We start from the raw sequence: 13,215 nt of genomic DNA on the forward strand, positions 1-13,215 counted from the left end.
GACACTGTCCACTTCCTACAATGGCAAGAGAGAGACAAGGCCAGAGATGATGGAGCAGAGACTGCAGTAGTGTGCACCTGACATCGTCAGTGAAACTTTCTGTACTTGATGCCATACTTTGTACTTCACTCTTGCCTTAGAAAGAGATTTCCTGTGTGAGAGATGAATCAAGATGTGTGTTTCAACTGATGCATATTTGTGCACTTAAAATGTAAGGAGGAGGGCTGGGAATATGGCCTAGACGTAAAGTGCTTGCCTGGAATACACGAAGCCCTTGGTTTGATTCCTCACCACCACAAGTAGGCAAAGCCAGAAGTGGTGCTGTGCTTCAAGTAGTAGAGTGCTGGCCTTGGGCAGAAAGAAGCCAGATACAGTGATCAATCCCTGAATTCAAGCCCCATGACTGGCAAAAAAAGAAAATGTAAGGAGATACTCAGAGGAAGAACTTTACATTCAACATACACAAAAGGATAAATTATAGCATGTTCTTCTTTTCAAATACACTTATACTCCTTTTTTTTAAAGCAAGAGAACTTTAACATATAAAGACATATATTGAATAGGACTCATTACCATGCTGAGATGAAATGCACTGTGGTTTTATCTTCACTCTCGGCTTTCTCTGATCTCCCTAAATAATGATGGCAGAACAGTTGTAACTTATTCCTTTTGACTGACTGCAATCATGTGTCACAGGCATCTCTATTTTGGGATGTACTTAGGTTCATATCTTGCATTGCTATTGTTTCAGTAAAATGAGGCTTTAATCATTATGTTGCTTGAGTGAGGATGGTTCGTTCAGGTGTGTGTCCCTTCTATGAACATTATTTATGCTGCCCCTTTATTAGGCCATGTACTCCCCCACCCTGAAGGAAAGCCAAGGTTCTTCATATGACTGTGTTTAGGAAGATGAGCCCTAAGGCCTTTTCAAACCTGTGCTGACACTCTCTATATTTTTTACCAATTCTTTTTGTAATCAACATCAAAATGAACCGCTTGTATAATATCTATCTACCAAGTAAAGCACGTGGAATTGTTTTTATTGCAGATTTTAATGCTCTACTTGAAACATAAAAGATTCTTCTCCCTTAAGATCGCATTATTATTTTGAGCAGGAAAAGCTGGGAAAAAATTTCCAATAGTTCTTTTCGTCACGACTTCATTTTCCTTTTCCCCCAGCTCTGATCCCAGAATCTTCTGTTCAATGTCAACAGCAACACAGAATGGATGGATCTCTGGTGAGTTGCTTTTGGATTCCAACTTGATTTTGTTTTCTTTTTGTTGTTGTTGTTTTTTTCCAGTCCTGGGGCTTGGACTGAGTGCCTGAGCATTGTCCCGGGCTTCTTTTTGCTCAAGACCAGCATTCTTGCACTTGAGCCACAGTGCCACTTCCGGATTTTTCTTTAAATGTGGTGCTGAGGCAAAGAACCTAGGGCTTCATGTATGTGAGGCAAGCACTCTATTACTAGGCCATATTCCAAGCTCCTCTCACTTTATTTTACATGGCATTTAATGAACTTAATGGGTGCTCAAGTCTGAAAATGAAAAATGAGATTCAGCTTCAGCAAAATGTTCCTAAATAGGACAAAGATATATTTTATACTTCGTAGCTTAGAAAATCTTACATTCTATGTTGAGTACAGATTTGCTTCACATGTTCTCTAGGTTTATTTGTTTACTTATTTACTTTACTTTACTGTGCCTAAGTCAATGCCTGAGCTGTGTCCCTGAGCCTCCCTGTGCTCAAGGGTAGCACTCTACCACTTGAGCCACAGCACCACTTCTGGCCTTTTCTGTTTATATGGTCCTTAGGAATCAAACCCAGGGTTTCATGCAGCTAGGCAAATAGTCCATCACTGAGTCACACCCTAGTCCTATTTGTAGGTTTTGGGATGTGAGGAAAAGGGGTCAAACTGTTAGAAGATTCAGCCCAAGGTATTTAAACTGCTGTCCATATAGTTATTGTTACTGTACACTTCCAATAAAAATGTGTTAGCCTTTAGAGTTGTGTTTTCTTCAAAAGCACATTAGTTAAATCCCATGCCTGCTTCATGGTTTTTGTTTTACTTGAAACTTAGGCCATATTTCATTCTGTCGTCTTTCTACACATCAATCCTGTCTGGCTCCATTAAACATTCTCAACTATACCATTTACTGAGAGTACATGTTGCTTTATTTTGGGCTCCCATCTTTCCACGCACCGCGAACATTTCTCATCTACCATGTGTGAAGCTGTAGAATCACTGAATATGCAGCTCCTGTTCCTCTCTGTCTCAGTCTCCAGAACCATCATTCTTTTTGGTCTATGAGTTTCTTGATCCTTGGAAACTCAAGAAGAGACATTATGCCATGATGTTCCTTTCTAACTCCAATATTTTATTTAGCTGATTGTGTTCAAGATTCATCCCTGCTGTAATACGTAGTAATATTTTCTTCCTTTCCAATGCATTTATCTATTGTTTAGTGTGTCCCTATCTTTTCTTAGTGATTAATTATGAAGTGTTTCTCCAAATATTTGTTAAAGACCTTGCTTTACTTCTTTTGTATAGAAACCTAGAAAAAGCAGTGTTCAGTTATATGCCCATGTATTTCTAAGTTTAATTCACTTTATGATTATATACACCATCTTTGATGTTTTACATTCCTGGCAGATGCGCACCAAAGATCACACTATTTTCAGATCCTTCCCAGAACTTACTAGATTTTAGGGGTTGTTGGGTTTTTATTTAAAATATGCAGATACTGACATATATAAAATAGTGATTTCATTGTGACTTTGATTGTGAGAAGTTGTTGTGAAGTGATTCTCCAAGTATTTGTTTTAGCCCTGCTTTCACCATTGTTGGGTACTAATCTTTTCTTTTTTTTCTTTTTTTTTCATTTTTCTGTCTTCTTTGTTGGCAGACTTGGGGCTTGATCTCAGGGCCTGGCATTGTACAGGAGCTGCTCTTGCTCAAGACTAGCACTCTACCATTTGAACCGCAGTGCCACTCCAAGCCATAGACCCAGTCATGCAAAGTGTTTTACATAGAAAATCGACAGTTTGTTTAACTCCTGCCAGAATCTTGATTCTAGTTTGGTACAATCTGTGGCATTTACAAATATGCAAAGGCTCGTATATTCTTTTCAATTGCCTATTATGTATTAGCTCTTAACTACACAGGTGGTTTGGCTGTTACTTTAATAAGGAAGTAGCTAGATATTTTATGTATAGACAAGGAATACCATTTTTTGATGAATCATTTTAGATGTCATAGAAATTTATGACACTTCATTTAAAATAGTTCCAAATTATCTCTGGCACTTAAGAGCTTGGCCTGACAAATAGGAGCATGAGTTAAAGGCAGCCAGTCAAGTCAGTTCATGGTACTTGTTAGGAGCTAGAAATGGTAAAGCAGCCCATCAACCTGTGCCCTTTCAGGAAGGAGCAGCTGTACCCCAGCCTGCATCATATGGGGTCCTGCCAAATTCATACACCAATTCTAACTAAAATGATAGGTTGGTTCAAACAGTTACTATGAGGCAAAATGTAACTCCATTGGCCACCTGCCTGTGACCTGACATGTCTATGCAGTTTCTGTATAGGTGTTGTAACCTCCTTGGCTCTCTGAGTGTGATGTGGCTTGACTATGTGGTATTTGCCTTTATAATCCGACCCTGAGCCTGGCCCAGGGTGCTTCTCCCCAGCCTCCAAGTCTGCGCTGTGGCCTTGCCTGGTATTCTGCTTTTTTACTTCCCCAATAAAACTATCGTTGTACTTAAGACTGTCTCTCAGTGGTGGACTTTTGGAGGGGTGGAGGATTCTTCTTATTCGGACACCATTACAATACCAAACACAAATTTGTCAAGGAATAGCAGAGGATGCTAAAGGATATGTATTTCTGTGTCACACACACTCATGAGATCAGTGTTGGGGATGGGAATATGGCCTAGTTGCAGGGAACTTGCCTCATATACATGAAGCCTTGTGCTCGATTACTCAGCCCCATATATATAGAAAAAGCTAGAAGTGGCTCTCTGGCTCAAGTGGTATAGTGGTAGCCTTGAGCAAAAAGAAGCCAGGGACACTGCTCAGAACTAGGAAAAAAAATCATTATTACGCCTTTTGAAATTTAGAAATGGAACATAATGAAACCCTATTATACACTGCCTCTAATTACCTGAAAAGTCTATGGAACAATATTTTGTTCCTTTCCAGCTATAATCCATACTCCTTCTCTCTCTTTCTCTCTCTCTCCCTCTCCCTCTCCCTCTCTCTCTCTCTCTCTCTCTCTCTCTCTCTCTCTCTTTCTCTGTGTATCATCGTTGCATGCCCATTGGTTTCTTCTTTTGTTACTATAAAGATGATATTCAGAAAAATCTACGTAGAGACACTTTGGCTCTATAAAAGAAATTAATCACACTACGAATTACTAGGACAGGAAGGAGAGAAGAGGAGCCATAAAGAAACCCCAGTCAAAAAGCAAAGGACTGAATTATGATGGGACACTGGCACTGTTCAGCTTGGAAACTTGTCACCAGCTTCCAAGCCACTGTCACCTAGAAAAGGAGTGGAAGAAGAGAAGTCCCCAGCCTCCATCAGTGCAAAGATGGACAAAAAGGAACCTGAAGAGAGACAGAAGGCTTCCAAAAGCTGTGTAAGAAGTCATATAAGACAGAGAAAGCAAGTCAGTTAAGATCCTGAAATCACTCGTGGTCTAGATCACACAGTCTTAGAAGACATGTCAATGGGTGTCGTCGGTTGGGAACGTGCACTTGGAGGTCCTGAACCTGTCCTATAGGCATAGTGAGCACCTTCAAAGTCACCACAATCAAGCGTCCCCCAACATTAGGCCAGGCATACTACAGATGCCTTGAAATATTCAAATAGACACAGCCATAAGAGAAAAATATGCCACTTTCCACCTCAGAGCACATTTGGTGATCATTCAGATGCTGCTAAGAAGCACAGAAAAGAAACGGACCATCACAGGGACAGGTGGCAGTGATCATCTCCTTCCTGAGTTCCCATAAAGGCAATCACTATGGCAGCAGCTGCACAGGACATGGCAGATAGGGGCACTAACTAGCCTGGTATCTTTAATACGTACAGCCATGTGTGTGCACTCACTCAAAAGTAATTCTGATTTGATTTCTTCAAAGTGCAATGCCAGAAATTCTTGGGACATTTTCTTCTAAAAAGAACTATATTAAACTTTTGGACAAATTAAAATAATTGAAGTGTCTAACTGAAACCCATGGCCAGCTTCCATTTTACTTTATTACAGTTGTGTGCTGTTTATTGCAATAAGAACTGGAGAATTAACTCTATAAAATATATCTTATGGGCCTGGGAATGTGGCTTTGTGGTAGTGTGTCCCTATCATACAGGAAGCCCTGGGTGTCCTTTCCCCAGCACCACATAAACAGAAAAGGCCAGGAGTGGCTCTGTGAGAGAACACACCTGGGACACCTGAATGCAGGTGGAGGAATCTCCTTATTTTGTTATTCAGAGTGCTCTGATTGGAATATGTCACATAAAACACATGTAATGGAAGTTTACTGTCCAATGCATTAAACCTGAATGTTGTCCCTTTTTAAATATTTAATGATACTACAAAAGAGAGGACTAGTAAAAGGGTCGTTTTGAGGAAGAAGACTTTTGCCTAGAGGTAGGTGGCTTCTGTAGCATGCTTGAAGCCCTGGTTTGATTCCTCCGGAGCACATTTATAGCTAAAGCCAGAAGTGGTGTTGTGGCTCAAGTGGTAGAGTGCTAGGCATGAGAAAACGAAGCCAGGCACAGTACTAAGACCGGAGTTCAAGTCCTAGGACTGGCAAAAATGGGAAAAAAAAAATAGTCTCTCTGGATTCTGCTATGACGAATACTACCCTGCTAATCATAATTAAGGCACCGTCTCAGAATCAGAGACCATCCCTTGTAAAATGCCAGCCCAAGGTGTGGTAGTATCTATGTGCTCTTATGACCAAGGGTCAAGCCAACTCTGGTGCCTAAGTAAGGCCAACTTCCCCTAGGGGGCAGACGGCATTGTGGGAACTGTAGTCCACTGAGCTAAAACCCAGAGGAAGTGCCTAACTGGGCTCCTTGTGAGCATGCGCCTTCCCGCCCACGGAGGTTGTTTCTGGTCTGTAAATTCCGGCCGGTTCCTCTCTCTCCAACTCCTTTGAAGTGCTGTGAAGTACGCCTTTGCATTCCCAAGTTTGGATCCACCGAGTGAGACCCCAGCCTGTCTTCAGTGGGCTGTGGGACAGTAACCTGAAGGGATCCCAGGAGGGAAGGTGTCAGGTAAGAAGCACGGCCTGGGCTCGGAACCGGAGTCTGCCCTCCGCGCTCCTCCAGTTGGGCTTCCCCAGTGGGCGCCTCAGTTAGCCCGCGCATCGGCGGAGGCAGAACCTGGTCACCAGAACTCTGCACGCAGGTTGGGTGTTTTCCAGTGCCGGGGAGCAGGGAGGTGCGCGCGCACACTCCCCCCTGAGATTCCACCGAGCATCCGGGTGATGGCATTCACTTTGCCCTGCAGGGCAGCGAACATGGCGACAGTGGTAGTGAAACCGTGAAGTGTGCGCGGGCCCTGGGGTTTGTCATATTGCAGTTGTGTATTCGGGTTCTGGGTGGTTGCTCCTGTGTTGTTTTTCTGGTCTGCTCGTGCTTTCTTAGCCTTCATAGCGGACCTGCTTTGTCTTCACCCAGGTTTCTTTCTAGAGACTATTCCACACGGTGTATTGGAGTACTGTGTGATGGTTGTGTGTTTAGAGTGAAGCCTATCGGTGTTGGAAGGAGGGCATCCTGTGATAGGAATGTCCCTGCTGAAGGAAGAGATCTTGTGAAGTCTGGCAAGCCCAAAAAAGTAGAGGGTGAAAAGGATGGGAAGGAAATGATCTATTTAGGTTTCCTTGCCTTAAGCAAGCGTCAGTTCTACTTTGCACAAGATTCATGAGTTTCTAGATCCTGTAACACTCTCAATCACTTGCTGTTAGAAGGTTTGACTAATTTTTCGGGAGAGAGTTGAGGTTGACTAATAAACCAGAGCCTGGAAATTCAATGGGACTTGAGGCTGTAGTTTGGGGTGGAAAGGTAAGATCCACAACTACAAATATGCATGTAATAATACTGTAACTGTCTTCCTTTTAATTTAGTGAGCCTCCTGTTCCCACTATCATTCCTAGAATGTGATCTTTCAAACTCATCCTAAATGTCCTAGGAAAGGATGTACTGATGCTAGCTCTAACTTTTTTTTTTCTTCTGTCAGTTCAGAAAGTCTGACTGTGTTTTGGCCTTAAAAGAAAAATAAGAAGAATAATCTTAAGGCAGTGCACCTTTCCCAAGGTGGTTTGATTTGAAGATACCACATTTCCTGAAGGTTTAGCTAAGGTTACTCATTTTGTCCCTGTTCTGTGGAGAGGGTCGGAGGGAGTAATCCCCACCCAAAGATGTTACAGGGTCCCAGGAAAAGTGAGTCGAGCACATGAAAAAGTCGGGAGAATTCAATCTTTATTACCAGCACAGAAACTGACCCGCCAGGAACATGGTGCACACTAGGGAGCTAACACTGTGACCCTGAACAGTTCACAAGATGTTTTCTTTTCTTTTCTTTCTCTTTTTCTTTTTCCCAATCCTGGGGCTTGGACTGCATGGCTGAGCACTGTCCCTGGCTTCCGTTTTGATTAAGGCTAGCACTCTACCACTTGAGCCAAAACTCCATTTCTGGCTGTTTCTTTTTATGTGGTGCTGAGGAAGGGAACCCAGGGCTTGATGCATGCAAGGGGAGCAGTAAACCACTAAACCATATTCCCAGCCCCGATCTTGGGTTTATAAATGCAAAAAACACATGCAGGTGGTTATAGATGTCTTGGCAGGGTAGGTTGCAGTTTCTAACAAGTATAGAGCAGGGCAAATTCCCAGTAGTTCCTTTGCTGACTACCTCATTGCCTTTTTTCTCAGCCTTGCTTCCAGAATCTTCTGTTCATTGCCAATAGGAACAGAATGAACGGATGTCAGGTGAGTTGTTTTGGTTTTCACCCAGTTTTACATTCCATTTTATGAACTTAATGGAGGTCCCAGGTTTAAAATGGAAAAGTTGATTCAGCTTGAGTAAAATGTACCTAAATAAGACAAAGATGCATTGTACATATTGCAGCTGATAAAAATATTACATTCTGTCTACATCACGTGCAGATTTGCTTCCATTGGTCTCATACTTTTTAAAATTTTGTTTATTTGATTTGCCAGTCCTTTAGTTTCAACTCAGTGCTTTGGCTCTGTCCCTGAGTCTCTCTGTTCTCAAGGCTAGCACATGAACCACTGCACCATGTCAGCTTTTGTCTGTTCATGTGGTGCTGAGGGATGGAACCCAGGGATTCATGCATGCCAAGCAAGCACTGATCCCCATTTCCAACCCTCCAGGGTTTTTTGTTTTTTTTTTATGTGAGGAAAAAGTGGTGACACCTGTTATGGGATTCAATCACCCCCAGGAAGTCACTTCTCTGGGAAAGTGAGGTTTGCTGGCAACTAATCAGAAATCACATCCTCAATAATAATATTAACCTGTTTTAAGGAAGCTTTACTGGAGTGACTTAAACAGTATGGTCACAAAAACCTTCAAATGTTTCACAGGACTGAGTAAGCCATAGGTATTTCAGCTATTCTGAGAACATTTTTCTTGTTCGTGACCATTTGCAATAGGAAAAGCAGTAGATTTCAGAGTTGTATTTCTTCAAAAGCTCATTAGTTAAATCCCATGACTGCTTTGTGGTGTTTCTTTTACTTGAAACTTCCACGTGACCTATGCCTGCAACCTGTTTATTAGCTAGTTAATTTGAGTTTTCTGTCCAGTCTGGCTTCCAGACCTCAGCATCCTTTGTACCTGGAGTAGGATGACATTTTTGGGCCAGAGTTCTAGGTGTTTTTTTTTTAAAATTTTTTTCAATTAATTAATTTATTTATTGTCAAAGTGATGTACAGAGGGGATACAGTTTGGTATGTAAGGTAGTGAGTACATTTCTTTTGTTTTTTCTTTGTTTTTGCCAGTCCTGGGGCTTAGACTCAGGGCCTGAGCACTCTCCCGGGCTTCTTTTTTCTCAAGGCCAGCACTCTAGTTCTTGAGCCCCAGTGTCACTTCTAGCTTTTTCTATATATGTGGTACTGAGGAAAAGAACCTAGGGCTTCCTGTATGCGAGTCAAGCACTCTACTACTAGGCCATATTCCCAGCCCCTCTCACCTTATTTTACATATCATTTTTTGAACTTAATGGTTGTCTAAGATTGAAAATGGACAACTAGATTCAGCTTCAGCAAAACATTACTAAGTAAGACAAAGATATATTGTAGATTTTGTGGCTTACAAAATGTTACATTCTAAGTTGAGTACAGATTTGCTTCAGTTTGTTTGTAGATTTGTTTATTTACTGTGCCCTAGATCAATCCCTGAATCCTGTACCTGAGCCTTTCTAGGCTCAAGGCTAGTAGTCTACCACTTGAGCTACAGCATCCCTTTTGGCTTTTTCTGCTTATATGGTCCTGAGGAATCAAACCAAGGGCTTCGTGCATGCCAGACAAGCAGTCTACCGCTGAGCCACATCCCAGTCCTGTTTCTAGGTTTTTGGATGTGAGGAAGAATTGGTCACATTGTTGAGTGATCAGGCCGAAGGTACTTGAAGTACTGTCCATATAGTTCTTGTTAATGTACATTTCCAGTAGAAATGCAGTAAACTTTAGAGTTGTGTTTTTTTCAAAAGCACATTAGTAAAATCCTATGACTGCTTCATTGTGTTTGTTTTACTTGAAACAGGGTATATTTCATTCTGTCATCTTTCTACACATCAATCTTGTTTGGCTGCATTAAACATTCATAACTATACCATTTACTGATAGTACATGTTGTTTCATTTTGGGCTCCCATGTCTGCCATCCATCTAGAGCATTTCTCATCTTCCATGTGAGAAGCAGTAGAGTCATTGAATATGCAGCTCCTGTTCCTCTCTGTCCCAGTCTCCAGAACCATCATTCTTTTTGGCCTATTAGTATGTTGATTCTGGAAAACGCAAGAAGGGACATTATGCCATGGCTGTTCCTTTCTAATTAGTATATTTTACTTAAGGTGATTTATTCAAGACTCATTCCTGCTGTAATGTGTAGTAATATTTTCTCTTCAATGCATTTATCTAATGTTTCATGTGTTCCTATCTTTTGTTGGTAAGTAATTGTGAAGTGTTTCTCCAAATAGTTGTTATAGTCCTTGCTTTACTTCTGTTGTATAGAAACCTTGAAACAGAAGTCCTGGGTCATATGGCAGTGTGTTTCTATGTTTAATTCACTCTATGGTTGTCTGTACCATCTTTGATTGTTTTACATTCCTGGCAGATGCACACCAAAGATCACACTATTTTCACATCCTTCCCAGAACTTACTAGATTTTAGGGGTTGGTTGACATGTATAAAGTAGTTATTTCACTGTGATTTTGATAATGAGAAGTTGTTGTGAAGTCATTCTCCAAGTATTTGTTTTATCCTCTGCTTTCACTGTTATTTTGTACTAATCTTTTCTATTTTTTTTTCTGCTTCTTTGTCTTGGGGCTTGAACTCAGTGCCTGGCACTGTACCAGAGGTGCTCTTGCTCAAGATGTGCACTGTACCATTTGAACCATAGTGCCACACCAAGCCTTAGCCCTAGCCATTAAAGGGTTTTACATTAGTATTAATAGAAAAATAATATTTTGTTCAAAGTTGTCTATTAATACAGGTGTTGTTTTTCTGCAAGTATCTTGATTCTATGCTTGGTACAATCTGTGGCATTCACAAATATGCAAGGGTTCATATATTCCTTTCAAATACCTATTAAGTATTAGCTCTTAACTCCACTGGTAGTTTGACCATTATGTTAATAAAGAAGTAACCAGATATTTATGTATAGAAAAAAGGCCACCCTTACGCTGAAACATGACGCTTCAGAAGAAGTGAAACCTGCAGAAAAATTGTTATGCTGATATTTGGTAAACTTTACCAAAATAACATACACATACTATTCCAAGCCTTTACTTATCCGTCATATTGTCATGCCATATTAGTAGCACCTGAGAATGTTGATCCTGTTTCTGGTGCTAGCGAAGAGAAATATCCTGATGTAATAGGGGCATTGTATATTTGTTATTGTATTCCTAATTATCTAGTTAATATAGAGCCAAGTATTACTACTATGATATTTCTTCTTTCTACTTTATAGATAACTGTGCAAGCTCCAAAATATTATGTAAGAAAAGCACATTTGTAGAAGAATAAAATTCCAGACTTGGCCTTCTCCTGATTCAGGGCTAATTTCTTGATTACAGAATCCGGTGTCCTTTGAAGATGTGGCTATGGACTTCAGCTGGGAGGAGTGGCAGGACCTGGACATTGCTCAGAGGACCCTGTATAGGGATGTAATGCTGGAGACCTACAGCAACTTGTTGTCCTTGGGTGAGCAAAAGATACATTAATTTACAGGGTCAAGTGCTTTGATTTTAGTAGATCTATGAGTATTTATCAAAGGTGCAATGCTATTTAGATATAAGATTACAGAATATGGGAAGTAGTTCATCTTTCCAAGAAAATCCTCCCCTTGATTATATTACTCCAGAGGCAATTTTATTCTCATTCTTCAAGAAGTCAAGGTAGCACCAGTTAGGCAATAGTTCTAAGACATGATCTATTACCAGAGGAGTTTCTTATGAAACTTGTGGGCATTGTGATAGATCAATATATAATCTAGAGTAGAATGTATATTTCTACTCAAACAGTAGAAATCAGTAATTGAAAGTGGGCATTTAAAATCTAAAGGTTTTACTGGGCACTCCTCTTCATACCTGTAATCCTAGGTATGGAAATCCAAACCAGCCAAATCAGAAGATTCTCCAGGAGAATCCTTTCTTCAATTAAAAATAAAAATCCATTGAAAGTGGTAGAACTCTGGCCTTTACCAAAAGAGCCCAGGGGACTCGGTCGTTCCTTGAGTTCAAGGGAAAACAGTGAGAGAAAAAAATCCAAACCTTGTACTTCTATGCAAAATCAACCATGAAGCTATTGAGAAATGAGAAAGCAGAGTTTGGAGTAACCTGTGTATTAGAATGTCTGAGATCATTATAGCACAGATGTCCAGAATCAGCATGAACAATAGTTCTCCACTGTTTCTTCATAACAGGGCACTGTGTTTCTAAACCCAAGTTGATTATCAAGCTGGAGGAAGGTATAGAAACATGGATGGGAGAAGTCTCAGGCAAGAATTTCCAAGGTGAGTGAATGCATCCTACACAGTGCTGTTGGACACAGAGCTCAGGTGGTAAGTTCACTTTTTATTTTTATTTTTTAAATTTATTTATTAAATTTTGTTGACAAGGTGTTGTGCAAAAGGGGTACAATTACATATTAGGGCAGGGTGTACCTTTCTTGTGATATCTTACATCCTTGTTTTTCTTTCCCTTCCCTAGATCAGGTAGGCATGTATACAATACACGGTGTACCAAAAACATATACAGTAGCCACGTGGCATATGCCAAAGGAAATGCATCTAGAACTTTAAATATAACGTCAACAATAGAGTTTGCTTATCCTAGTCTTATATGATCATTCATACATAGCTTTTGCGCTGTTGTGATACACTGAGAGGTCTACATTAGACCTTGTTGTTTGGTTTTAGTTACATAATGTAATGTCGCTGACTGAAACGTGTGGGCAATACCATTTGACAAGAAGTTTTTTGTTTCTCAGACCTGGTCTCTACTGTCTCCCCCTCCACCCACCTTAACAGTCATATATCAAGGAGATCATGCCCCTTTGTTTTCTGTGTTCTAGCCTTGTCTCACTCAACATTATCTGTTTAAGTTCTGTCCATTTCCCTGCAAATACTAATATTTCACCATTTCTGATTGCTATGTAGTATTCCATTGTGTATAGATACCACATTTTTTGGATCCATTCATCTGTAGAGGGGCATCTGGGTTGTTTCCATATTTTGGCTATTTTGAATTGTGCAGTGATAAACATGGAAGTGCAGATTTCTTTGTGATATCCTGAGACCTGTTGTTCAGGATAGATGCCTAGGAGTGGTATGGCTGGGTCATAAGGTAGGTCTGTGTTGAGTTTTTTGAGGAACCTCCATACTGTTCTCCAAAGTGCACTCCCACCAACAGTGGGGAAGGGTTCCTCTTTCCCCGCATCCACTCCAGCATTTGTTGTTGCCTGAGTTC

General features: G+C 40.7%; 1 protein-coding gene across 1 annotated transcript in view; it reads left to right on the top strand.

The window, feature by feature from the left end:
* LOC125347769 (zinc finger protein 585A-like) overlaps positions 1–13,215 on the top strand; it is a 145,653-nt gene that overhangs the window by 124,306 nt on the left and 8,132 nt on the right. The window contains exons 2-4 of the mRNA XM_048340731.1: positions 1,180–1,238; positions 11,323–11,449; positions 12,171–12,260. Coding sequence (XP_048196688.1) covers positions 1,224–1,238; positions 11,323–11,449; positions 12,171–12,260 — 232 coding nt within the window. The 5' untranslated portion in view covers positions 1,180–1,223. The remainder of the gene's footprint in view (positions 1–1,179; positions 1,239–11,322; positions 11,450–12,170; positions 12,261–13,215) is intronic.

This window comes from Perognathus longimembris, chromosome 3 (genome assembly GCF_023159225.1).
Source record: "Perognathus longimembris pacificus isolate PPM17 chromosome 3, ASM2315922v1, whole genome shotgun sequence".
Lineage (NCBI taxonomy): Eukaryota > Metazoa > Chordata > Mammalia > Rodentia > Heteromyidae > Perognathus > Perognathus longimembris.